The sequence below is a fragment of the Ixodes scapularis genome, unplaced genomic scaffold (genome assembly GCF_016920785.2).
Source record: "Ixodes scapularis isolate PalLabHiFi unplaced genomic scaffold, ASM1692078v2 PGA_scaffold11__112_contigs__length_91849675, whole genome shotgun sequence".
NCBI classification, from domain to species: domain Eukaryota; kingdom Metazoa; phylum Arthropoda; class Arachnida; order Ixodida; family Ixodidae; genus Ixodes; species Ixodes scapularis.
In genome coordinates this window covers 14,275,675-14,303,415 of record NW_024609837.1, presented here as the reverse complement: position 1 = coordinate 14,303,415, position 27,741 = coordinate 14,275,675, and the positions used below count along the sequence as shown (strand labels likewise).

General features: G+C 46.2%; 2 protein-coding genes across 2 annotated transcripts; one reads left to right on the top strand and one right to left on the bottom strand.

Annotated features, from left to right (window-relative positions):
* Nucleotides 1-1,591: 1,591 nt before the first annotated feature.
* On the bottom strand, nt 1,592-17,655 carry LOC8024364 (serine/threonine-protein kinase rio2). Its single transcript, XM_029993016.4, has 10 exons — nt 17,374-17,655; nt 17,155-17,296; nt 11,818-11,931; nt 11,691-11,745; nt 11,207-11,327; nt 9,908-9,996; nt 8,432-8,623; nt 5,570-5,662; nt 2,504-2,576; nt 1,592-2,362 (listed from the first exon to the last, which is right to left on the bottom strand). Exons 1-10 carry the CDS (start codon nt 17,437-17,439, stop codon nt 1,724-1,726), a joined length of 1,584 nt encoding a protein of 527 aa, XP_029848876.2. The 5' UTR covers nt 17,440-17,655; the 3' UTR covers nt 1,592-1,723.
* A 167-nt stretch (nt 17,656-17,822) lies between these two features.
* LOC115330988 (prostaglandin reductase 2) lies at nt 17,823-25,933 on the top strand. The gene is made up of 2 exons (XM_029993015.3): nt 17,823-18,643; nt 25,228-25,933. The coding sequence occupies exons 1-2, from the start codon at nt 17,960-17,962 to the stop codon at nt 25,612-25,614; spliced, it is 1,071 nt and encodes a 356-aa protein (XP_029848875.2). The 5' UTR covers nt 17,823-17,959; the 3' UTR covers nt 25,615-25,933.
* The last annotated feature ends 1,808 nt before the right edge of the window (nt 25,934-27,741 follow it).

Genomic DNA, 27,741 nt, shown 5'->3' with positions numbered 1-27,741 from the left:
TTTTTTTGCGATGCGGTTTTTTTTGCGTGTCTATGACTGCAACTTGCATCGTTTTAGACAATAAAAATAAATACGACCTTTGGGGTGTCAGTGCCCCTTTAAGCGGTTGGAAATATTGTGGCGGATGCCCTACGCCCTATTACACCATCTACAACATGAACTGGTGCGATGACGACGGACGTCATTTCCAGCAGTGGAAAGAGCCCGTAACAGCTATCGCCGTAAAAAAATCACTCTCGGCAACACACTGCCGAGCAAACACAATGTCTTTTTTTATGATAATGTTTCGAAAAAACTCAAAACTGATACATAGAGTGCTTCAAACTGTCATACAGAGTGTGGTATGGTGTCCATCAGACAAAGCTGCAGTCAGTGCAGTTCGGAGTGAGCTGCTCTTGAGCCCTTTGTTCAGGACAGAATATACAACTCAACCTGGCCGGTAATGGCTGGCTCACGTGAGACATTCCTCGCTACCCCCATCGGTTGGAACACTGTGTACCATAACCCACATTTAACACTATGGTGGCAGCTATGCTGCCTAAACGTCCCTGCCAAAGCATCTAATTCGTGTGTTCTATGGCGTTTTCTCGAGGCTGTGTTCAGCTTTTGCAGCACATTTAATTGACACCAAGGTGCCCTTGAACTGCGAGTGCTGCATGTCGATGTTGTTACGTGGCTCTCTATGTTCAACACTGCTTCACCTCCGAGTTAAACCGCAACCATAGGTTCATCCTATGAAGCTAGCCTGAATGCAGTGATACGGGGCATGTCGAATTGACTTGTACGGAACGTTGCTCCGATAATTGCCGGATCGGAGGTGAAACAGACTGTGTCGAACCTATGCACAAACTAGGGAAGGCTAAGTTTTTATTGTTGGCCATTGCAATTTAATGGAACCTAAAGTTTGCATCTATTTATGGCGAGACTGTTGTTAGTCGTCCCTGACGACAGAGTGCGCAGAATGCATCGCAAGTTTTTCTACGCTCTCGGTGTTACTGTACAGTGTGAAACTCTATTTCCCATAAAACTGCGTTTGCAATAAGACTTTGCCTCAATTTCGCTGTTGCTTCTTTAAGTGCTGTTCACTTTTTACACATTTGTTTCTCGCCGATGATAATCACACAGGTTACATTCCATATCGGTAGGGATATCCAAATAAAAGTGTGCCAAATCAAACTTGAAATTAAAAAAAAAAAAGCATCTCCACTGTCCCTGTTACGTCACAATGTCAGAGGGCTTCACAGAAAATGGATCCCACCGGTAGCGGTCAAAAGGGCACAAAACATATTTAACTGGTAGATCTCGTAAACTAATTCAGAGAAAACATGTCTATCGTTATTGTGCAATAAGGATTGAAATATCCCGTTTTTCTTCTTTAAGAAAACTTACTTTCAGCGAAATTAGCCTAGCAGATTATAGCTGTCCCAGGACCAAAAGCGCAAACGATGGCAAGAGGAAGCCAGATGGGTGACTGACACGGGTGAGTATGCCGCTTCACAATTCGGCTCGACCATAGGGTGTGCACAACCGTGACCAGGATCGGCAGTAGCCAAAGACCCAAAAAGTAAGGTCCGAGGACGTTTACAAGACCTCAAACCAGCAAACAAATTTATAAAGAGACCCGCGCCTGAACAACTCAATCCCTTGATCTCGCACGTGGGGATGCGACGCAGCCGGGGCCTCTGCGGCGCACGAAGATGCGCAGAGGGTCGCGGTGCCAGCCTCAGCCCCAGAAGTGGAGGTCCTGCTTCATGACGTCCCTGTTCTCCCTCCTCTGCCTGGTGACGGCACTTGCCTCCCCCTTGACCACCAGCTTCTTGCCCCTGGAGCGCTCCTTGTGGTTCAGCTGCCTGCGCACGCGTGCCTTGATCTCCTCCGGCGCTATGGTGCTACAGCTGGTCACGCTGAACGTCCTCACACTTCCTACGTCGTCGGGAGAGTCCGAAACCGCCACCAGCTTGGGGACCGTGTCTTGCCCCTCTCCCGCCGCATCTGCAGCGTCGGACTGCTCGTTGCCGAGCGCGGCTTCGACGTCCTTGGCACGATCCGCACACGCTCCGACATCGGAACCTGGGGTCCCCGCGTCCCTTCTCGGATCTTCCGGTCGGCCTCCTTTGTCATCGGTCTCCCTGGATCGGTCGTCGAAGAGGAGAGGCACGGGTTCGGGAGGCCCACGCTGCCCGTCCGCGAGGAACCGCTCCATGATGCAGCCGGAAGACTTTGCGGCCTGCGGAGACCCATTGCCTTCATCCGGTTCGGCACCTTCATCCGGTTCGGCGGCGTCGCCGGGGTCGTCGTCGTCGCTTTCGTCGTCCCCTCGGTTCTCTTCCTTCAGGTTTGCACGCTTCATCTGCTCCACGGCCTGGAAGGCGTTACAAAGACACTAGTGAGTGACCCGCGGTGATGGTTTAAAACGAAAGTGTATTTCGAGTGCAAACGTGAAAGCGATCTGCTTCCACGTTTGCGTATATAAATGAGAAACGATAGCGAGAAAGCGAATCACCTCTTCGAGCTCTTCCTTGACCTCTTTGGAAAAGCCGGTAGCTGCGGTCTCGAGGTCGAGCACGTCGTCTCTCCTGCAAGACGGCATGGATCTATATTCACGTATCCGCTCAAACGCGCGCCTAAACTCGACGGTCTTTAGAACCTAAGAAAAGCAAACAAAATAATTACATTTCGTCGCGTGAATGAAAGAAAGCAAAAAATCTTTTGAATTTGAGAAACAAAAATGAAAACGGCTATGTATCCGTACAATTATATTTGCATATTTACCCTGACTATATGAGTAAAAACAATTGATCTGGTACTTGGGGCATCCCTCGGTATCTCGGTGGTTGTTAAGCGACCGGTAACAGTCGTGGTACACTCACCGTAAAATGCGGAGAAAGCACCTACTTTCATTCAGGGTTGAGCAGAAATACTCAAAAATGTATTTGGGAAATAGAAATACTCGGGTACATTAAAATAGAAGCTAAAATACTGATACTGAAATATACCTGTAAAAATATATCGCGATACGTATCGGAAATACATTTTAAATAGCGGCAAAATGTAGTTGGAAATACAAATACAGGAATACATTTTAGGGAGGGCAGAAATACAAATACAGAAATACTGATACTGCAATACATTTTTCAAAATTGTTTGAGATGCCAAATGAGATGAAGCTTGAAGTTGGAAGTGGAAGTTTTTTATCCTGAAATTATTTTCTCGTAGGCTTGGCACTTCGCCTTGAAGGTAGTGATTTCGGACGAGGAGGAGTTTTCAATGGGCTCAAGAAAACGTTCCATCAAGGATTGACCGTGATCCCTTCCCTGACATCCTGTCTGTCTGACGAGGGATTCGAAAATACTTCAACCTCTAAATAAATTCTATCTCATCCTAAATCCCATCAAAATGTCACCGTGCCCCTGTCCAATAAGGACGCCCCTGTCAACATTTATCACATGACGTCACGGTGGAATCAACTGTTATTCTTTGTCAGTAGGTGTGGCCTTGAACCACGCTGCTGTTTGAAAGGACAATACATACTTTCGTTGTAGGTTACCTCGTTGAAGATTGTGCAGGCAGTGTCATTTGGAATTTTCGAGAATAGTGGACCACCTGAAGCATCCTGGAGTAGATCTCTTATATTCTGTTACGGTTAAAAAAACGATACAGTGGCATCCCTGTTGTGAAGGTCCTTCCTGCCGACCCTCCGCCACCGACGCATGGATTGCAATCCTCAAGTTTCGTCTTGCATACTCCACATAGAGACCTTGTGGATTGCGACCTGATATTGTCAACACAGGTGCGAGCTTTCCGAGAAACAGCGCGCTCGAGACGAGTCGCTGGTGCACGAAATCTGGGTCGACACAGCGAGGCCACGTCTGACCACCCTCCTGGGTTTCGGATCACCAGAGCAGCGGGTCACCTTCATGTCGGCTGATGACGTACCCTTGAGCCCGCAATATTATGGGCGCAGCCGCAGACGCATTCAAATACGTGTTGAATTTCACTGCGTGAATCATCCTACTATTTCAAGTCAACCACCGCCAGGCTCGTGCTGCAACAGACTGTGACTCAGCTTTGTCGGCTGGATGTGCTGTGCATGCTAAGACAAGAGAGACGGCTAGCAGCGGGCTTTGGATGCCAGCAAACAATGACTCAAGAAACTCAAACCTAAGGACCTGCAGCACAAGATGCTCTGCCTCTACTCCTGGCACGCCACCGGGTTCAAGTCCCCGACTACGCAACACTTCTCAGAAGAGATAAGAGGACGCATAGAAAAATAGTTTGGAGAATCGGAAGGAGCCTTGGTCAGCATGGTAACAATGCCCAGCATCTCCTTGACCCTGGTGCCCCCCCCCGCCCCCCGAAAAATTGTGTTCTGATTGTTTTTTTTTTGGGGGGGGGGGGGGGGTATTTTTCAAGAAATGTAACGAAATACATATCACCCTGATTGTATCGCGATACAAAGGAACATTCCAAATGTATTTCGATACAGGAGCACAGATACTGGTGGAGAAAAGGTATCGCAATACAAAAATACAGATACGAAATGCATTACTGAAATACTATCGCGATACATTTGTATCGCAATACTGCCCAACCCTGCTTTCCTTCAACTCCGACAGGCTTTGGAGACCACACAAAGTACACATCGAGTGCCATTATTGGCAGAAATAATCTACTGACTGCTCAAACCCAAATCTGGAAACGGATGAAAAAGAAAGAAAATCCCGCTACCCACTTCCTCGGGGGTCCGCAATTCCGCCCTCACCATGCAACCCCCTTTTTTTTTTTTTGCTGCACTCCACAACACTTTTTCTACAAAAGAAAAGGACAAATAACAAAGCATGCTGAGCAACTGCTAAGTGCACGGTTCGTGCAAGCACGATGCTTTTTGCATTTTTCTTGCTGCCTATGGAAAATCAATTCTGACGCCGACATGTTTTTACACTATTGACTTTGAGTTGATGAGAGGGTGCGTTAAATACTGCAGTTAATTTTTGCACCTTTCCTTTCTAACAAACGAGCCCGAAGAGCATTTTTTCCTTCTCGGGGAGTTTCGGCAATGGCCCCCGATTTTTCCTTTTGTCATTTGGACCGAACAATGAAACTGTTGCAAACCGTGCAGCAAACGGTATGCCGGCGAGTCCAGGTACAGAACCGGTTGTAAGAGCCGACAAGCACGCGAGCAACTGAGCTTCCTGCTTTCTCTCTTTCGTGTCACGTGGCAGATGCTGCAGGGGTGAGGAGGAGCACGCAGGACTTTGCGCACGGATGTTAGGTTCTTTTGCAAGAGGTCTGTTGCCCATGCCTCGTTTCCCCCTTTCTGCATCAGAATTTGGCTGGCCGCCCCTTCCTCGTTTTATGGTAGCCAGAGAAGGCTATGCCCTTGACACAAGTCGGTCGGAGGAAGCAAGTGGTACGGTGTACCCAAGTTTCTCAGATAATTTTACGCCAGCCTCTCTGAACTCGCAAAACTTAACTACGAAACTATGTGTCCACCTTTTTATAGTTTGAAAGACAACTCGGAGGAGAAAGGCAGTATAAAAAAAATAAATGGGCGTCGCTCGCCACTCACTCAATGTCGCTGAATTTAGGAAACAGTTCGCTCTCGTAGCCAAACCGCTTCTTGAAGAACTCCCTGACGCACTGGACGTCCCGGTCAAAGTACCTGAGGCAAAAAAACAAAATGAACAAACAATCAGCACAATTCAGCTTCCAACACTCTGACCGTAGGTGGTGTCAGACGGTCAACAACGATGACGAAACTAAACTAATTAATTGCCAGCTGAAATTTAAAAAAAAAAAGAAAACTGCCGCACATGAAAGTCTTTGTTGAGGACAGTCTTATGCCTATGATGTACTACATACCGTATTTACTCACATAATGAACGCACCACCCACAACGGGTACCAATACAGTCTAAGCTCATTATAACAGACCTTGATTTTAACCAAGATTTCGATCTGCTGTAAAAGGACTATGTTGTATGCAAGGGTGGCCAGGCTGACCCGGCCTAAGAGCCGCAAACAAAACCACGAAACTTCCAAAAGCCACAAGGGGGGGGGGAGCAAAATTTTTGTCCAGAGCAATAAATGAAACTCTAATTACTTTCAATATATCCAAGTCAAAATTAGTTCAACTGTGTGTAAGGTAGTAGTAGCAGAAGACTACCGAACCGCAACATGCCTTTCGATTTAAAATGTGTTCCATTTCTCTTTTTGGAAAGTGCTCGTATGATCGGAAGGGAGGCACGAAAAGGAGGGGGGGGTGTAGGGGAGAAAGCCGCAAGCAGCACTTTAGCACGCAAAGAGCTGCATACGGCTCGCAAGCCACAGCTTGGCCACTCCTGTTGTATGCAGATAAGAATTTGAGTACATAGAGGAAAACCAAACGAACTTCACATATCGGTAGGTTATATCCAAATGTCTGTTGTAACCAGGTCTGTTGTAATGAGCTTAGACAGTATTTGGACTTTTTTTTCTATCGCATAATGAACACATTTCCAATTTTCGGCTCCGCAAGTTTCGAATTGGGTCAACTTAGCTAGCCACCAAGCCCACCAAACCAATTTTCTTTTGCCGCTAAGCGATCAGGCCATGTGAAGCCAAGTCAAGCCACTCTCGTAATGGCTGCAAGTGCATAGTTGCAGAATTGATCGACCTTAAAACTGAGTGGCGTGCACACTTGACAAAGCTTGGGTCGAGGAATCGCCCAGCCCCGAACATTCTTCGCCCATCGGATGCATTGATGTCAACAAACACGCCATCATCTGTGGTCTGCTTTCAAACAGTGAAATCGTGAAAGTGGTTAGGCCTAAGAACGGTCTTGTCGTTCTCCGTGGTGAGTGAGCTTCGTAGGGCGCTTTTCCTTTGGCAAAAGGCACGCCGAAAGCGCCCTAAAGAGGTTCGCAATTTATAAAGCATGGTTACAATGGCGTGCCCCTGACCAGCCGCGGGTCTGCCTCCGTCAGTGGAGACGTGCCACACACAGTAGCTTGCCGTGTCATATTGACACCTAATATGACATTAGCACGAAGTGTGTAAATGCAAAAATTTTACCCCGCGTAATGAAACCACATTCCAAATATGTGTATATTTTTCGGGGAAAAAAAGTGTGTTCATTATGCAAGTAAATACAATAGCATGCCTCCAGCAATCTGTAGACTCTTCTTACAAAAGCACCGAAAGGAGGCACTGTTGCGTTTTACGTACCCGCAAACATCCGGTCAAACGACCGGACAAACAATCCTCACCATAGCACCGCTCCTTGCAATGTTCATGAAATATTTTACGACCAGTACTCCAGGTGGTTAGCTGAAGGACCGGTTGGCGAGAGATTCGTTGCGAGAGTTTTCAATACTCCAGTGAGACGACCAAGCCCCTCTTACGTGTTGATAAGCACACCATAAAGACCTCGCTGAATCCCCAACTTCATTGCCCTAGGAATTGTGCCATCGACAGGCTCTGAAGGCCTGCCAAAATAGAGCAACCAGAAGTCTCTTGAAAGGCAAGAGATGGCTTGTGTTTGTAAACAAAAAAAACGGTCTATATATTTTTCCTTATTTTTAAAGCCTTACATGTTGTTTACCATGGATGCCCTAGGTTCAGTCAAATTGAGTACCAAAATGTAATAGTGCAAGACACATCCATTTTGAAGGGCCCGATAGTGGTCTACCAGAATTCTAGCACAATAATGATGCAGGGCTCGCCACACAGCCGGACAGTGTCTGCGACAAGCTAGCGTAAAACTGAGACGAGTCAAAGAGCTTTTTGGCAGCTAACAGAGGAATGCACATCTTCTAAACTTGCATACCTTTTCGCATCGAGCGGCCTGCACTTTCGTTACTTGAGCTCTCTTAGCAAAACAATGCAAACCTAAAACAGTAAGTAAGAATACTCACCCTATTTTCTATTTATATGGGAGAAATCAAGCAAGTTTAGCCAGAACACAATTTTCTCTCAAACTGCGCTGCAACACGCAGAAGCCACTATAAGAATATTAGACACTGGCAGTCCTCTGTCTAACACGAGCTATAAAATTTTATTTCCAAAACAATTGTTCAATGTTCCTGAGCCTTGAAAAACTAATCCCAATCTATGGCAGACCTGCTGCACGTAAAAAAATATTCGGGCACAAACAGTGGCGTCAGAAAGGGGGGGAGGGGGTCGCTCTTTTGGGCATTTAACTAATTTTGAGTAAACAATATGGGGGAGGTGGAGGGAAATTCTTTCCCGCCCCCTCCACTGTCACACACCACCTCCCGAACAGTTCCGACGCCTCTGGGCACGAATGCAGAGGCAAGTGGGTTTCAAAAACCTTTTGTTTTGTCAATCTTCACCCCCACGCGTCTCACGTCGGCTAGAACGTGCGACAAGTGGCAGCAACACTTTGCCGGGGCCGCCCCTACATCAATTACCATAATGCAAGTCCAACGCACCATTCGGCGTTGGCGTGCGAGGTGGACATCATCTGGGGGAAGTCGATGAGCGTGGGGCAGTCCTGGGCATCCACCATGAGGTTGAACTCGTTGAAGTCCCCGTGGATGAGGCCACAGTTGCCCAGCCGCACGATCAGGTCCATCAGCCGGTCGTACAGTTGCCCGGGGTCCTCTACCTCGTGCACCTGGCACCTGCACCAGACGCCCCATCCGCTGGTACCTCGCACCGGGCTCGCTCCTGGCGACGGGGGCTCCAAAGGAAATTGCTTCATGCCACACATTTCACGTAACACGTCCGAAGGAAAAGGTTCGCCCTGTTCAGACGCATCTTGGACGCTTGGGTACAACGGAGCAAAGACATCAGTGGCCCTCGTGGGCCCGTAGTGCCGGCGACGCTTTAATTTTTATGCGAAGATGTAGCGAAACACGAGTTTCAAGGTCTTTACCTAATTTTTTAAATTTCAGCTTTGGTGGCATTCGCCATCTAGTTTAGTGAACCAACCTCGAGCTTTCTTTTTGCCTCGTTGACTCTGAGCGACAGTACCGGACCTCTCCTTAAAGGGCAACTCCGGTCAAAAACGAAACCAAAATAAATGACTGGTATGCAAGCTCGTCTGCTTTTTGTACGGGGGGCTGTGGTGACGTCAGAACGCCTGCTCTGACTGGCTCCGGTGGCTACCATTAAGGTCTACCCACTATCTTTCCAATCAGAGCTCGACGTTCTGATGTAGGGGCAACCCCAGCGCAAGAAGCAGACAAACTGGCGCTCTGCATAGCTTTAGTGGCACAAAATATGATCACAGCCAAAACATTACGTCAAAATGAAGCCGCATACTCCGCTAAAACAGATTTTAAAGATGCGACCAGCCACTCTTTAGCAGGTGGCAAGCAGGTCGGCTTTTAGTCAAGGTGCCGCAGCACCCTCATGACGTCAAGTCGTGGTGGAGCTGCAGTTGATTCAACCTGTTGTACTGCTTGCCGCAGCACCACGGTGACGTGACATCGAGGGCCGTAGGTCAGTGTTGCCATCCCTCTGGCAGACAGTATCGGTTTTGCCGTGGACGCCCAAAACCAAACTTTGAGCCGTGATACTTGAAAAAACTACACAAAATATAGAGAAAAAAAATTATACCCTGTAGTTCAGGGACACTGTCTAAGCTGACAGCAGTCGTAATCCGAAATTCGAAAATACTGTCCGGAGTTGCCCTTTAATGACAGGCCAATGCATACGAGCCTTTTTTCGCTTATAGTTTCTCCGATTCGTTCTTGGGCTTGCAATACCTTACTTCAAAGTCAGGCATTGAGGGCGAGCTTCGGAGCCACTGAATTTTGGAACCAAAGCGAGAGCAAAACTGGCACAACAGCCTTTCTGATGCCGGAACAGAACCCACAGCAGACTGTGCGACTGTTGTGGGTTCTGTGCGACGGAGGGCGAGAAGCAGGAGCGACTCCAGCGACGACAAGACTCAGACTTACAGTGGATGTCCGTCGACGAGCTCCATCAGGATGCAGTGACGATTGAAGCCCACCGGCTCTGGAACCGGGAATCCCCTCTCGTGGAGCGCCTGGTGACAGAGAACCGCAGATACCCTCGAGATCTGGCTGCCGAGCTCGACGCACCAAAAGACGCGGAGCGCAACTGCCAGACGCAATGCCCGCACTTTACAGTACTAAACCCTTTTTGAAATTCAGTCCGGCAACTTTGATCACTATCATCGTCTCGGTGTATGGCATCTGTGCCAAACTATTGGCTGTCATCTTATGAAGCAAGAAGTTGAAGATGCTACCAAGCAGACGGTACATGAGGCCAGTACATTTCACACGTCAGTACAATGTGAAACACAAATCAGATACAACGGCTGCGCAAGGATGCGGTCCAATCAACATCTTGGAGCATGTTTGGCTCTAAAGGCTTGACAGCGGCAATTTAATCGAGGTGCTCATGGGCTGCCGCTTTGTACAGGTCAGTTCCTATGTTCACACCATCGAAAGCGAAACAAGTCGAGAAAGAATTACGAGGCAATCGAACCAATTCTCGTCTGCCACAGACGCGCGAAACTGATTGGTCCCCGATAAAATACTGTTTCGTTACTGCCATTAGTTTGTCGAAGTAAAGCTGCTCTTTGAGTCACCAGATGGCATTGAATTTCGAAGAGGGTCTACTGGAAGGCAAGCAAAGGAGAGCTGGAACTTTGTTTTCGCGGCCGACGAGGGCTACGGCTTGTCACGATCTTGGTGGTAGCAGGGATAGATACGGCAAGTGACCGATCTGCTGTAGCCCGCTCTGCAACCTGAGAATCAGTGGAAACTCCGGTGGTCGCGATGCGAGGCGCCGCAATGCCGACACCAGTTTGTCCGCCGCTTCATCGCTTTTATCGTCGACCACTGGAATCCCGACGATTCCTAGTGTTCCTCGGTGATTACCGTAACTTAGTGCGTACCCCCTCAAAGTTTTGGAGACATTGGGTGGCACAGGATGCCAAACACGTAAGTTGGACAGGCGTTCCGGCCTGCCCTACTTCTGCCACCAAACTGACTTCATTGCGTTAGTTATCTCCTTGTGTTACTATAAACATTCAGATTAGCAGGCAGTAGCAGCAAGCGCATCAATATTACAATCAGGGTACAGTAATATTTTGGCGTACGAACTACAACAAAACAACAAAAAGGAAATGTGGCCGTATGTGCTACTCCAGCCCAAAGTAACATTTATGCGATGAAACATGGAAAGCCACTAACACGGTCGACTGGAAGCTCAGAGTGCGAACGACGTACCTTCATGAAGGCAAACTCCTTGACGGCTGCCAGACGGGACAGGTACAGCCAGGATGCCTTGTTCCGGTGTTTGTGATAGTCCCTCTTCTCCTTCAGCTTCCGAAACGACACCCGACCCAACCTGTCAAGACGTCGGTGATGAACGGGAACACACAAAAAATGTTATAGTTATAACTGGAAGAGTCTAGTCCTAGTCGGTCCAGGTCCAAATACCGCTAAAATCTGCAAGAAAGTCAAACTGGAGCACTACAGAACTTATTGACAAGAGTGACCAAAATTAATGTCACAATACACGCAGGCGACAGCAGATTCGTCGTCCCAAAGCAATGAAGCACAATTTCAGTGAAAGCATGATATAGTACCCAGTTGAAGCAATGTTATGAAAAGAGATTCTGACTGTTTACCATATCCCCCCACCTGCCTCTAACTCGTGCCTTATTCGAGCCATAAAAAAGAAACGAGAAAACTTGCAGTCCGGGATCACCTGCTGATCTTGAGCACGAGATCTCTGCCATCCTCATTGGCTGCAATGTACACATCTGGAACGTGAAACAGAGAACCCTAAGCACGTTGCCTGGCACCGCCGTAGAGGGAATCCTCCGCCAACTGACCCGACTCCTTGCCGACACCAATCTGGTTACCGACGGAGTAGACCAGGCCCTGAGAGCACAGGGTCTTCAGGGCCAGGTAGTCGTAGCCTGTGTTTGTTAGGCGGTAGCCGTCGTCTGCGAGAGCAGAAAAATTAATAATAGCTTTATTTTTTGCGTAAGTGGGGTGCGGGAGCAGAGGAAAAAAAAGCTGCCCAGGCAGCTTGACTGGTCTTCGGCCCCCCTCAGGTATAAAGCGATGGAGAGAATAAAAAAAAACAAGGAAGAAGAATGCAAGAAATTATACAATAGTATAAGGTACTTCTATCACAAAAACAACAAAAACCACCAGCAATAAACAACAGTGATATTAGCCTACATATAAAGGGATACTGCAACGAAATTCAAGCACCTATTTTATTATCTAAATGTCAACTATGTTGTACCCACACAACAAAGACATTATTTAAAAAGAATAAACAAAATTTCGTTACGTCACTCTGAACTTCGAAGTAGAGCCGCTCAGCAGAAATACGGTGGCAAGCTGCGTCTGCGCGAGCCCTGTCGAACTTGGCCAAACAGGACTTCTCTCCTGCGGGGAGGGGCAACTAAAATGGCCAGGTTGTAATGCATCGACGCCTCCAAGTGGACGCTTCCAAGTGCCGAAGCTCACAACCACGCTAGCTTTCATGTAGCCTTGACGTAAATGAAAACATGATGTCACAAACGGGATGCGTCTCGGGAGCTCCCAAGATGCATTACAACCTGGCCGTTTAATCGCCCCTCCCTGCTCCTTGCAGGAGTTGAATAGGCGCGGGAGAGAAAGGAAATCCGGTACGGCCAAGTTCGACAGGGATTGCGTGCACGCTGCTTGCCGCCGTACTTCCGTGGAGCGGCGTTGCTTTCAAGTTCAGACTGATGCAACGATACTCGGTTTATTCCTGCAAAAAAAATGTTTTGGTGTCTTTTCGAGCAAAAAATTGCTGTCTCTGCGATGTGGCCAGAACGTGGTTGACGTTGACAATAAAATAGGTGCTAGAATTTCGTTGCATTATCTCTTTCTTTAAGATAAAAGAATTGGAAAGCTCAACACAAGAAAGAAAAACAAAGAATTCAACAAAATTATTTTTAACATATCTCAGGAGCATAGAATAGACTACTTCCAAAAATCCCTGAGTGCAACACTGCACGCATAACATTATGGGGCATCTTTGGCCATGGTAGGATGTACTACACCCAGGGATGGGCAAAATACATGCAAATATGTATCAAAATACAAATACAAAATACTTCGTCAAAAATTTATTTACTAATTACAAATCTAATTACATTTCCAAAAAAGCATTTAAGTACAAAACACAAATACAACCAAATGTATTTGGTCTCCTCCAAATACTTTTCTAAATACATTCCTCAAAATTTGCGTCAGCGACTTCAGGGCACCTGCAACGGGTTTCTGAGTATCTCATCTTAATTTGGCATCACACACACGGGAGTTAGTGTGCGAGGCTCTAGTAACGTAATAGAAATATAATCACAAAAAATGTAATCAGCTTGGACGTAATAGAGGAAAAAAGTACAGAGCTTCAAGCAGCTTTTTTTGTCGATTACATTTTGGTATAGACCAACAAAGAACCGAGACGACCAAGATGCGCAGCACTAGCTAAATTTTTTATTGTTGCAACTCGCACCAGTTACAAAAATCTGGACGACCCGCGCATTTAGAATGTTCCAGGCAAAAATATGGATGGAAATCAGGCTGGAAAGCATCACAAGTTGTCACAGGCGCTTATATAGCCAGTCTGCCTGTGAACGTCAATTTCGTCACTATTCTTGCCCTGGACTAGCACCGTAATCACAAAGTCACTAAACACTTGTGCTTGATTGAGAGACACTGCATTCGGTGCAGAACATAGTTTTCTTCCTGCTCTGGACAGTGACAATAAATTTGAGAGATGTATTTTCGCCCACAAAATTGTATTTAATTACAATTGTATTCGAAATACCCACGTTTTAGTATTTAAATACACACGTCAAATACATTTCCCAATTTGTAATTAAATACAAATGCAAAATACATAGAGTATTTGAAATACGTATTTCATATACTTGTATTTGAAATACTGCCCATCCCTGACACCCAACACCGTGACCAGTGAGTTCCCAAGATGCTTTGCGTGGCACTGTGCCGCCAGGATCGCTTTTATTTTGCAAGAGATCTATTACATTACAGTGTAGTTTTGGAACCAAAATACATTAAAAAAATCCCGCCTTGTCAAAAAACAAAAGCTTAAATTGGTCGTATGCAGGTTTAGGAGAGGGAAGCTAGGATGTTTTAAAAAGCCACCACCCAATCCTTCTACCATAGCCCAGTTTTGGGTAAAGTACATTTGAAATGTACTTGAAGTAAAGTACAAAGGAAATGAGAGGTCATGTACTTCAAGTGGAGTGGCAAGTACACCGGGCGCAATGTACTTGAAGTACTTTAAAGGGATACTACAACGAAATTTCGGCGCTCATTTTTCGGTCTATGTGTGTTCAGAAGAGCAGTATCACATGGAACATACCAATGTCTTGTTAAAAAAGTATCGAAAAGGAATTTCAAAACGAATTAAACGATTAGCAAAGAGCACCTGGTGTATGTCGCTAACGCCTTGTTTGTAATGCTCGTCTAGGAACCTTGACAGCTAGTGACGGAGGTTGTCTCGTCTCCGGCCACGACGAGAGAAGGGGGGAAGGAGGAACTCCCCTCTTCCCGAGAATCCCTTTTGTGTGTCGCAGAAGCCGCTATTGTCCCCCTAGAAGATTATAGAAGACTAACCCGTCACTCAAAATTCGTACAAAAGCAGCCGCTTCGGTGGCTGGAACAACTAGGCCATCCTCTCGACGTCAGCCTCGCCGTAGCTTTGCTCGTCTTGAGACGACCTACGTCACGATTGCGTTGGATGTCACGTGCTCTAAGCTGGGCCTTCTCCGAGCGCTTGCCAGAGAGGGCCGTTTATAATGAAAAATACAGCCACCAGGATCAAAATACAAACGTGCGATTGTCATTTACGGATATTGTGGATCATATTCAACCTATTTTTGAACACGACGGGAATATTTCAAATTTCGTTGAAGAATCCCTTTAAAGGGATGGTGAACCGAAATTTGGATTTCAGAAAAAACAATGCAGTAGATGTAGGCGGGACGCTACAATCCCTACTCGTAAGGCGATATCTCGAATGGACGGCCGTATTTTTGGAAAAAGAGGTTGAGATTGAACCAGGTCGATGAGGCGCTTGACATCAAAATGCCTAGTTTCCTCCTCTCTTCGCTTCGCTCCCTCAAGGCTGCGGGGCGGAGAAGACGCGAGGCCGTTCCCTCTCCTTCTCAGAGAAACATGACGTGAACATTTCTGTCAAATGCGCCTCCTTCTCTTGAAAAATATGGTTATCCGTTCGAGATATCGCTATATGAGTGATGTTTTGGTGTTTGTAGCATCCCATTGCACGCTTTTGCCGCATGTTTTGTGGAATTCAGGTTTCGGTTCAGCATCCCTTTAAATACAGTGTACTTTCACTGTATTAAGTGAAGTACAAGTACACAATCTTTTATGATGTCCGTCTATTCCCCTATGCAAAGGTTTTTTTGTTTGTTTGTTTCGTTTTTGTAAACTGGTATTCACTACCGATGGCGCAATCGAGGCTGCAATAAAGTGAAGTGGCTAAAAAGTAGTTGTTTTACTCTCGCCGACAAACTAATTAACAGAATCAACTTATAAGGCACCTTTTGGTTGACAGACTATTATTTCGCTATACAAATTTAACAAGACCAAATGCCGGGAATGTACTTTGAAGTTGGCAGTTGTACTTTCCTTGGAAAGTACCAGAAAAAATATCTTAAAGGGGCACTGACACATCAAAATCATTATTTTTTTTTATTATCCGAAACGATTGAAAACGATGCCGGGACATTACCCTCAAAACTTGAAATTTGGGAATTCAGTATTTGTGAAGTAAAAAAACAATTTCCAAATGCCGAATTCGAAGTTCCCGCGCGATCGGCACCGGTGCCTTGACGTCAAAATTTGCGGAGTCCTGAGAGTCCACTTTCTTTCACCACTCCCTGCTGTTGCCATGGCGACACAAAGCGAGAAGGAAAGAAGCGAGCGCCGGCGTTGCGGCGAACCGGTTTTGAACGGTGTCGCCTGTTTTCCATCGGAGGATACAAATCCAGGAGAGGGCACCACATCGAACTCCCGATTTTTGGTATTTCAAAAAGAAGGGCCGTAGTGCATTCGTAATTGCGTTAAAAAACATGTTTTAGGATTGCCGTAATTAAATGTTATAGAGATGTCGCCTACAAAGCTTCAACATTTCATGATTTTTGACGTCACCGATCAAAAGAAGCAAGGAGGCGAGGCGGGAAAATCAAACAACAAAAATAAAAAGGCGCGCGCGCGCGGGAAAAATATTTTTTTTTTGCGATGCGGTTTTTTTTGCGTGTCTATGACTGCAACTTGCATCGTTTTAGACAATAAAAATAAATACGACCTTTGGGGTGTCAGTGCCCCTTTAAGTAAAGTGCAAGCACTTACTCAAAGAATGTATTTCAAGTATAGTACAAGTTTTCTAAACTTACTTTAAGTAGTACTTTAAGTACAATGTATTTAAAGTACTTCCGAACACTGCCGTCGACTGGCAGTTTGGCCAGTACAGAATCACTGTTAACCAATAGCTTTTAACGAGTGTCACCCAGTAGGGATTTCACGACCACACGCCCAAACTTTTGCTAAATTATCCAACCACCAAGGTGCGTGTTTTGAGTGTAACTACATGCGTTGCATGTGCTGACATCTAGGGCAGTAAATGTTCTAAAGAAAAAAAAAACATCAAATGGTACCTTGTGCTTGCGTACATATACACCTTATTTGCATTATTTACAGAGAATCTTTAACAAAGTAAGGTCAGCGCATGCAGCGCGTCTTGCTACGCTCCCGGTCTTGGGTAATTTGAAGAAAAATGGATGCAGGGCTTGAACCTAAAATACCTGCACACAGAAGTATGCACACAAGGATCTAGCATTGGATCCGTGGGTCCTGCAACGCGAGCTTCTTCTTTCACCTGAACCCCGAGAACCATTGCGCAGACACACTCGACTGGAACACATTTGGGCCAACACTGAAGCTACCATACCCACTCAGAAGAGAAGGAAATACCAGCAATACAGCACCAACAAAATCACTCAAGTTAAGAAGCTGAACACAGGCTACCTTGGTGTACGACGTGCATAAAAGTTACAGCAGTACTGTAAGTGCCAAGGACACAGCCGCAGTACCTGCAACTAAGCGCGGCATAATGTCCGACGGCGAGCACTTACACCTTTTGCCACGCTCGTACGAGAGTAGCTTCTGCTTGCAGAGTTCACGAAGGTGCTTGTGGCATCCGCCATGCTTGAGGTTGGCGATCGAAGCGACCAGGGGCCCTGGCACCAGCTCGTGGTTCTTCATGCCCATCTCGACCTTGCCGAGGATTGAAAGAAAATTAAGAATCCACGTTATACCACGTTAACTTCGCCGGTTCCAGAAATGTCGCTCACCGATGTCAGAACTCTGAAATCCTCGGTCGTCATGTAGCGCAGCATGGTGAGATTTAGCTTTCCCATGATCGAGCTACCCGTTGAAGCTGCCTTATGTTCACCTAGCTCGGGACATTAAACGCAATCGAGGACCGTAAACGACCTTGTGAGACGTCAACATCAATAAACACGGCCAAACAAGCTCTCTCGCTCAACACCACGTGAACACTGAACAGCGAGCGTCGCCATCGCGTTGGATTGGATAGTGTATTTGAACAGCAAAAAGTCGACTATGTAGCCACAAAAAATGAAAACCAAAAAAAAAAAACGTTTAGATCAACCTCAATAAGTATTCCAATATAATTCAATAAATACTAATAAATATTCAAAGCGATTTTATTTTTATTAGAGGTGAAGTACAAACGTGATAACAATTTTTGATCATTGATCGAAACCGAAACTACCGAAAGGACTTGAATTCATTTTCAAAATGGCGGTGCGCTGTTCTTTTTAGTGTTCTTGCGGCTCCGCTGGTTCCGCTCTTTCGATGCATCCGTTTCCTATCGTACTGCTTCGTAACCACGCCAAACAGACCTGACCGCCCAGGATGCAAAACAAGCGCGTAATCTTCAAGTCCAGGCCGGGGACGGACGGCGAGCCTCAAGCCCACCACTTCGGTATCGAGACGTGCATCACGCCCAGCCAGATCCCCGAGGGCAACGTCCTGGTGCGAAGCGTGTACCTTTCCATCGACCCGGCCTTGCGCTGCCGCATGAACGCTCACACCGGAGTTCACTACCTAACCCCGTGGGCCCTCGGCGAATGCGTCGAAGGCCTGGGTGGCGTCGGCGTCGTCGAAACATCTCGATTCGAGGGCCTCTCCAAAGGAGACGTGGTCTGCAGGGCTCTGTCCTGGCCGTGGCAGATCTACTTCGACACTCCGGGCGACTCTCTGGAGAAGATCGACGTCGAGGCGCTCGGAGGCGACGTGTCTCTCGTGCTGAGCTGCCTGGGCCTGACGGGCCTTACGGCTTTGCTGGGCCTACGTGAGAAAGGAGGCATTAAGCCCGGGACTGGCCAGACGTGCGTGGTGTCGGCGGCTGCAGGATCGTGCGGCTCGCTCGCGGGTCAAATCGCCAAGCTGGACGGCTGCGCCAGGGTCGTGGGTATCTGCGGAAGCCAGGCCAAGTGCACGTTTCTCCTCGAGACACTCAAATTCGACGCGGCCATCAACTACAAGACCGAGGACCTCGATAAGAGGATCCAGGAGACTTGTCCTGCTGGTGTTCAGGTGAGGTCGTGTTCAGTCCGTGGCACAAGCGGATATAGAAAAGTATTATCACGGTGCAACTTACAGGATAGAAACGGGCTACTTTGTTCTCTTTCGCAAAGCACTCTGTGTTCGTCATTTCTTCGCTATTTTTTTTTTTTTTTTTTTTTTTACGCTTTAATTCTGTACAATGAATTACCAACTAGTCCAAGTGCATATCCTTTAAGAGTGTGCTGAGGGGATTGCGATGTTGAAGTATCAGTGGGGGTCGCCTCAAGTTGACAAATGTTGTTCGTGGATTGGACACGACCATCGCAAAGCACGTAAAGGCCCGTTCACACTCTTGCGACCCACTTCGACCGAGAGAGACCAGACCGGTTTTTAAGCCTTTTGCGACTTAGGACTGGATGCGATGCAGCGGAGCTAGTCCTAAGAAGTCGCAAGAGGCTTAAAAACCGGTCTGGTCTCTCTCGGTCTAACTCGGTCGCAAGAGTGTGAACGTGCCTTAACTCGTGTTGGTTACAGTGGGTTACAATACATGCTTTGCACGTGACGTCATATGGCATGATACCAGCCGCCATTGCTCCTTACCATGCTCATTTTCCCGTACATCCTGCAGCATACATTTCGTACCATCAAATTTGTTCTTCTCGTCAATCCTGGCCTAGAAGAACAAATTCGATGGTGGCATATGTATGCTGCAGAAGGTGTGATCACGGGAGCATGGTATGGGGCAATGGTGTCTGATGTGACGTCAATGCAAGCTTTGTATTAATGCCTTCGGGCATCAAAGTTGACAGTTTACCATAGACAGTTTGACCAGTGTGGAATAACCCTGTGGTCATCGCAAACCACGTGATCGAGAGCTTTGTGCCAGTAAAAATACATTTTAGATTTGTAGAACCAAACAAAAATATATTATTAACACAGTGTAAATGATATTGAGAACCGAATAATTTCAAAAGAGCGAAAGTTTCTCAAATGAATATTTACTCTTAAAAGCGCTTTCTCACCACTGATAGGGTAACTAAACACTTTTTCTGTTTCAGTTTTGTTGTTTCATTTTTAAAGATGGCGGCCTCTATGGTTTCTTTTTTTGTTTATTGGCTTCCTGCGTCCGCTTGCATTGCGCCTTCACTTTATTGTGAAGTGTGCACCACTGGACGGCAATCGCAGGTAATTTATTCAAACGAGATATTTCAAGCAGGCAACTGTTTGTTTTCGCTCTACATAATACAATTCATACGAAAAAGTTGCGAACAGCAGATGCAATAATGCAGTTGTTGAGGGTTATCAGCGAACAGATATGGTAGTACAAACAGTTTGGGTGTTGGCCTTCAGACTATGTACATAAAAAAAGATAAACTGACGATCAATCAACACAGTCTAAGCAGGTAAATGTGGAGTCGCGGTAACGATAGAGTCGAAGTAACGGCATTTCGAGATAGCTATTCGTACAACCATTTTTCTTTTTGCAGTGCTCCACATAATGAGGGTTGTTAGAAACCAGTTGCTTTAATACAGTAACTACGGGAAAATGTGGTTAAGAATAAAGCTGTGTTTGGAAGTATATTAGACCCACCCGCCATTTTCCCTGACATGAACGTTCAAAATACCTGGTCAGTTTCCCACAAGACGAAAAGGAAAACACTGCTCCTCAACGGCCATTGTCACAGTCACTCCTGGGCACCTAGGTTGGACATTTACGTGTACGATTGTAAATGTCACGGAAGTGACATATCGTCTGATTGGCGGAGCCACCAGAAGAGCCGAGTAGGCATAGAAACGTAGGGTTCCTAATTAGGGCTTGGTTGGACGTCCCCAGAAAATTTCGAAGGGGGGGGGGAGGCGGGCCCCATGCCCCCCCCCGGGCTACGTGCCTGATTACACCCAACCGGACTGATCTCATCAAATGTTCACGTTCAAGTTTTCTGGGGGGTTTGTTGGATCTAGCCAGTCGATTTCTTTAGCGCAATGTTCGTTTGATGAGTTTCCCTAGAGAAAGCCTTTGCCCAGACAATACAAACTATAACACATGGTGTTTTGCTACTTCTGCAGTCCCCGAAGCTCAATTCTGTCGAGATATTTATCAGAGTTCAGAGGTTGGGACCTCAACTTCGTGCTGCATCTCTGGTCTTGCCCAGAGTTTCTTTGAAAGCAAAGAAAACTTGTGATAGCGCGTCAGAAGTACAGCGTATGGCAATATGAGCTAGCCCGGCAGCGTTAAGCCCGAGCTGGCACAAAATCCGCACATGCCCTAACGTTTGTTAAGCTGTTCAAAGGGAGGTTGGAAACGATTGCCACATTTCCTATTGTTGCAGTGTGGCAGTCAGTTTTATAGCTTAGCATGCCAGAGGCACCACATGCAGCATTTTACCTTTTTTGGCTAGCACTAGACTAGTCGAGCTCATATTGCCACTAATTGCAACTGCTCAGTTTTAGTGAAAAAGAAAAAAAAAAGTTATGACCCCACATAACCAACCCGTAGGAACCGGTAAAAGCAATGACTGTAAATACAGTGACGGCTCAATAATAGGAATACCCCACTGTTTAGACACCATTTTCGAGAATTGTGTAAACACATAAATATTTGTCTCGTTATTGTAGGCAACTCATATTACGGACAATTTTGGGGGGAACGGAGCTGTCCATATTAGCGAGACATGGCTGTATAAGGAACTGACAGTTTACTTTTTCATAGCACTACCTCTTTCTGTAAGGACTCTTTGTAATGATTTAGCTCAAACTGGCAACACTCTACTAATAAAGAGGGTGTTCAATGAGCTCGGTTATGCGTGCCACTGCGTGTCAAGTGGGCTTTGAGAAGACGATGAATTAAAGAACAATTTCTCCAAGCTCAAGAGAAGAATAGTCTCGTTCTTCTCCACTGGCTAGCACAACATGATGGCAGCTGGCAGCAACGGGTTATTGTTGTTATCTTCCAGTGGATTTCAGAACAAGGTCTACTGGCCCGATAACATGTGGTTGTCGTGCTGATGGCAACAGCGCCAGTATTCGGTAGCCTAAAGTTTTAATTTCCATAACTGCTCTACGCTTTGCATGCCAAATTCTGAAAGACCTTTTTTACAAAGAAGGACTTGATATAAGTCAATGAAAAAACAGTGAGTGCGCAGGCGAGCTGGTGGATGTTGATCATGATGGAGAAAACCCGAGACTGTAGTAAAAGCAGGGAAACGGAAATCTTTCTTCTTCGACACGATTTCCCTGCTTTTACCACAGTCTCGGGTTTTCTACATAATGATTGATATAAGTCCTCCTCAGTTTGCATCCTGGTTCGACCGCATAAGGTTCTCCTTCTCGAGTGTCTCATATATATGCCGGAAATAACTATGTGTCGAAGGTATCCCAGAAATTAGCCTTTGGACTAATGACTTCAAGGGGGTTTTCAAGACAGCCCTGATGAGGAAGAAGAGCCCTCCAAGCCTCTGTTTTTCCCATATAAGCAGAACTGCCACTACTGCACTTACCCAACATTTACGCAGTTCGTTATATGACGAGGTGCGGATTATTGTCAAGTGATCACTTCTGGCTGTAACAGTGATAATTGCACAAAAGATAATAGGATAGGTACGCAAATTGTGCTGGGGGAGCGCCTGGCTCAGCGCAATAGGTACGCATATTGTGCTCAGAGTTATTACGGGTCGACATTCTTTGTCCTAACTGTAAGTTAATATCTAATTGAAAAAAAGAGAACTATATATATATATATATATATATATATATGAATAGATACGATTGTCACAGTAGTTTCCGTGTTTCGATCGAAAGAGCAGCGAACTTTGACGTAACTCTGGTTCCTACGCCGCTAAAAAGCACATCAGGGCTGCCAACCCGAGGCAAATTTCCCATGTTAAGGTAATATTCAGGTCTATGTGGTAACGAGGGAAATTTCGGGCGCCGTATATATCTTAAAATTTATAAATCGATTATGATTTTTTTTTTTTTTTTTGAGATAACTTGGAATTTTAGCGGTTTTGTCTACATTTGGCTTATTCCCTTTAGCCGTTTGGCGGTTTGTTGTGCGACCATCTGACAACCCTGAGGAGAACTCGAAAAACTTTTTTTCGGCAAAATCAGTTTTCATCGCCTAAGTGAAAATTATGGTCCCTTCATAATCTTCGACTTGGCTGCAGCCAAGTCGAAGCCACTGATCTCTATTTTAGTAGGCTGGATCGCGGACCGCGGCCTCGGCAGCTGGGGCCACTGATCTCTATGGCTGGGGCCGAGTGTCGCCACCGGCGGCTATTGATTGACACCAGCCAATGCATGGGACTCTATGGGATGAGCGAGAGAAAGTGACGTTTTCCCCTGTTTCTAAGCTGTTGTCGGTACTGAAAATTTTTGGATGCTTTTTGATAAGCCGTCAAATAGTTCGCATACAAACATTAAAACTGACAGCACTCGCAGTTCTTATAAATAAATATTTTGTGGTCGAGAGTGACTCCGCTGTAGTGCAGCTCAATAAGACGAGAGTTACCTAGATTACCGCGGAGTCGGTGGCGGTTTCGTTGAGTTGGGTTTAGCAGACGACAAGCTCGAAGGCTTTGCTACGCGGAATTCGCTCACTCCCGGAAAGCCGCTGTCGAGATGGAAATTCTTTGTCATTCATCAGCTTCTGGGCTTCCCCGAGGACGGTCTCATTGACGGCGAGTTCCTTTATTTACTCCACTACGCGAGCAAGCTTGCCAGCTCAGCTGTAGGTGCTCCGGTACGTTTCACTTTTTCAATCGGTGTTCGATCGTTTGACAAATAACGATTTGATCTACAATCACCCGACATAAGGATCGCAGCGCACCATAAAATACTCGCCTCCGAGCACAGCGTACATGCTTCAATATTCTTACTTTTGAGCATTTCTCCCATAGACTTGCGTGTATTGCCTGGTGTCAAGCAATGGCCGCCGGTGGCGGCACCGACGGGCTCCAGATCCGCGATCCAGCCTACTATAATAGAGATCAGTGATCTCAACTGTAGATGAGCGATTTAGCCAGAGCGGAACAACCGCCACCTTGGGGTCTTTGACGTGCACCGCGCAGTAGTGATACACGACCGCACGCCGGTACGATGCTCATCCAGATCGAAACGGGCAGGGGTGAAGAAGAAATACTGTGATGTCAGGAGATTCAGACTTACCATGACAAATAATATTTCGTGAAGTGCCGTCTGTGTTGAGTTCTGTGTGTTCGAGTTTGAGAACTTTCACTTTTGTTGCACCTTTTGATTTGGACTAAAAAAAAAGCGCTAATGAAGTTATTAAACCAGTACCATGTTCTGATAACGTGCGTAATATATAAGGCGAAGAAAGGGTTTCATTCGTCAGTTTGAATCTCCTGGTAACACTTCTCCTCGCCAGATTTGGTTTGACTACGGTTTTGGCCCGGTAAACTCTTTTTCTTTTTTTTTTTTTTCTTTTTTTTTTTTGCGAAACGTACGCGAGGGTTAAAGGCTATATAATATATCTCTCATCGCAAAAATGAAAATGATGCGGAAAACAACGGATATTTAGTAGTATATAATTATTTGGGCAAGCGAGGGAAATTTTGGCCGAAATAGGAACATTTCAGGCGTTCGCTAGGGAGATTTTGACTTCCCATGTTGGCAGCCCTGGCACACATGTAGCCTTTAATACTCTTTTTGGGTGGTTGCTTTTGCAGTGCATAATATTAGAGTCTTGAGTTTGTTAGGTTTATTAAACTTACGAGACGCATTTTAATTGGTAGACGTGTTACCGGATGTGCTGATTTTTGCTGGCCTTAAAAACAATTATATTTACACATTAGACAAACTGCCTAGTGTAAAATGAAAAGGCGAGACAGGATTTATCCCGGATGCGCTATGATTCACTTTTCAACCATTTTTTACGACCCATGGTAAATGAAACCTTCTCTGACTACAGCCTTATTTAACAAGACTGCGTTTCTTTTATGCTTTATCTATGCTTATCACAAACGGTGATAAATAATATGCTCAAGTATCAAGGTGGAACCCTTTATCACTCTCATAAATAAACTAATTTAGAGATGCTATCACTTTTTCTTTCTCGAATGATGTGCTAACAGATGTTGGCATCTGCTCCAAAAGCGTCAGTGGCCCAATATTTGGGCTGCTACAGAACCTGCTACAAAAGGTCAAATGCCGCTCCCATCACTGGGCTTTTCGTTAGACTGGGGCGTAATGTTTTTTGGCATACATTCCAGCTTATGAACACTGTATTGCTCTGGGTCAGAAAGTGTGTGTACGAAATTTTGGGTGAATAAATACGTTGTTCCACCTAAAAACAGTGTGTGTGTATGTATGTGTGGGTATTTTAAGTTCGCTGGCGCCTTTAGACAAACAATAAACTTACGCCAAGACGACATAAAACACTATTTATTTTACTTTTATTATCTAATTACGTCTAAGGGCCCCAAAAAGGGTATTGCATAGCATGGTGTATGCTAACACTGTTTGTAAGTATTCGTAATGTTAGCGCAATAATGTACGATAAACATATTAAAAAAGAAACACGATTAGTTACAGGAAACAAAAGGACACGGCACTGCAGCCTCACGTGACATATGGATGAAAGCCACATCTCTTCGCAGGTGTACTTCGATAACGTGGGTGGCCCAATCAGCGACGCCGTCATCCGCCACATGACCCCGGACTCGAACGTGGTGCTCTGCGGACAGATCTCCGTGTACAACAAGGACGTGCCTTACCCTCCGCCGGTCGGTCCTGGTGTCCAGAAGGTCATGGACCAGCGCCGCATCAAGAGGGAACGCTTCCTCGTGCTCCGCCACGAAGACAAGTTTCAGCAGTCCCTGGTCCAGCTATCGGAGTGGCTGAAGAGCGGCAAGCTGACGGTCCGCCAGACGGTCGAGCGGGGGCTGGAGAACGCGCCCAGGGCTTTCGTCAGCATGATGAACGGCGGCAACATCGGCAAGCAGGTGGTCCTCGTGAGCGAGCTCGCTAATGACGCGGTAGCCTAGAATCTTCTCGACGATATCAGCCGGCTGAAATATGTGATAGCGGTGGTGCTATCGGGGACTGGGCGTTGTGTTGTACTCACTCCCACTGGGACATTGAAACTATAGGGACCAGAAAAACGAAGCGGGCCTTCTTCGGGATACATACCGAAATATATGTTTGAGCTATAAGGAATATATACTGTGCACCGTAAACGATTGCCGACATTTTGAATCTGAAGTTCTGGCGCGATGCCAGTTCGGTTGGAGGGCATTGGCAGGTTTGAGAATGTAAGTTCTCCCTTTCTTAAGAAATGAAAATAAAAACATATACCTCCGCACATTTTACGTGAAATTGTGTTTTCATAATTATGCGCGAATTACTTAGCTTGTCGAAAGACAAGCCCGATGATGGGGGTGAAAAACTTTTATTCAATGAAGGGAGAGTTTGCAGGTTCAAGTGGCACTTTACATAGGTGGAGGCCTTAGTCCGGGACCCTGCTGGACAGTACACCCGCGCCCGTTGGACTAGAACCCTTTGAGACTCCAGCCCCGAGCATTGGAGTATAGGGCTGCCTCCCATGAACCCGGTGAAGGATACGACTATAGTGATATGCCTTAAATTCGTGATTCCGATGAGCAAAAAAAAAAAAGAAGGAACAGATCACAACATCCAGTCATCCTCGCCCCTCCGCTTGTGGGCGATGGCTGTGCCACACCGGCTCACCTACATTCTTTCATTTCCTAATTATTTTTATAATCCATACACGTTCATAATGCGATTCTTGTCAAGTTTACATACCCAAAAAAAAAAGTTAAAAAAGGTTTCTCTCTTTCAACGTGACAGATTTACCAGAGGCCACCAACCCTTCTATCACGGCACGAGGGCAACTTTTCGGCTGCCCATGCATCTGACGTTGCGCCATGGCTTTGGCTGTGGAAACGTTACTAGAACAATCCAGTTGGGAAACTCAGTGATGTGATTGCTGCGCCAATTGCGCCAAACTGCGCCAAGGGACTAACCCTGCTACATCCTGCTACATTTTGCCAAAATATGGGTAATTTGCGCCAAGCCTGCGCCAAAGGAGCAATTTAGGTCGCCTTTCAAAACCGAAACTAAACTGAGTACTGTAATTGAGCAGGTGTTATGTGACGCAAGCGGCCGCCTGACACAAGGTACTGTGCGTCAATTGTCCACCGGGTCTTGCATGGTTTTCCCGGCGTCTCGCACGCTAGCGTGCCGGGTACCAGTGATGCCGTCATGCTGTGAAACCAAACCACGTGTTTGCGCGGCAGGAGTTACTTTGTGAGCTGAGGCAACGGCCGTGGGAAAGCTATATTTGGTCAGTGCCTTTCAGTCACCGTGGTCGTGCGACGTCGAATGTTGCCGTCCCCACATCACTGCAGATATATGGTACTTTCTAAAATCAACCTAAGTACCGCCGCATGTTCATCAACATTCCTGTTCCTGTTTAAATCGTACGTTACTACAGAAATTCATCTTTAATTCAAAGACTGCTCTGTCAAAGTATTGATTATCTAGATTCCTCTCGGCGGGCCTTCTTTCGAGAGGGACCTCGATACGTGAAAAATCTGTCGTGAAAGAAAGTTGGTGAAGAGAAGTGAGCTAAAGCACAAAAGGCAATGTCTGCACGCTGAACCAGCACAGCGTGCTTGTTTGTGTCGAGTTCAGTCGTTGCACAAAGCACTCCAAGAACTTTTTAAAGCTGGCTCGCAATGTCTTGCATCGATGCACTCAGGTTCTTTATTTTTTGTTTTTAGCTTGTACCTTGTTTGCCCGCCTGGCAAGCACGCGCCGAGGGACTGTTTTTGTCGCATGCTCGAAAGTTACATTTTGTGTACAATTTTGAAGATAAGTTATAGCGACGGAGCTGAGGGGCATGATTTCGGGTTCGATTGGACAGACATTAGAGAATTTTAGTAGATCGTTCCGATACCCCCGATAGCCCCGGTAACGATACTATGCAGGCGCAAGGGAGGCGGTGGCGGAGTATCGGGTATCGTTATCGGAGTCATGGGAACGATCTACTAAAACTCTCTACTGTCTGCGTTCGCGCGACGAAGCATGCCCAACAGCAAGCCCGCCGAAGTTGGCCTCACGCGCATGCGAACATGATTGCGTGACTGAGG

Coding starts and splice junctions, on each gene's coding strand:
- LOC115330988 (XM_029993015.3), top strand. CDS start 17,960: ATGCAAAACAAGCGCGTAATCTTCAAGTCCAGGCCGGGGACGGACGGC. Junction 18,644..25,227: donor CTTGTCCTGCTGGTGTTCAG/GTGAGGTCGTGT, acceptor ATCTCTTCGCAG/GTGTACTTCGATAACGTGGG.
- LOC8024364 (XM_029993016.4), bottom strand. CDS start 17,439: ATGGGAAAGCTAAATCTCACCATGCTGCGCTACATGACGACCGAGGAT. Junction 11,746..11,817: donor TGGTGTCGGCAAGGAGTCGG/GTCAGTTGGCGG, acceptor TTCACGTTCCAG/ATGTGTACATTGCAGCCAAT. Junction 9,997..11,206: donor AGGAGTTTGCCTTCATGAAG/GTACGTCGTTCG, acceptor CTCTGTCACCAG/GCGCTCCACGAGAGGGGATT.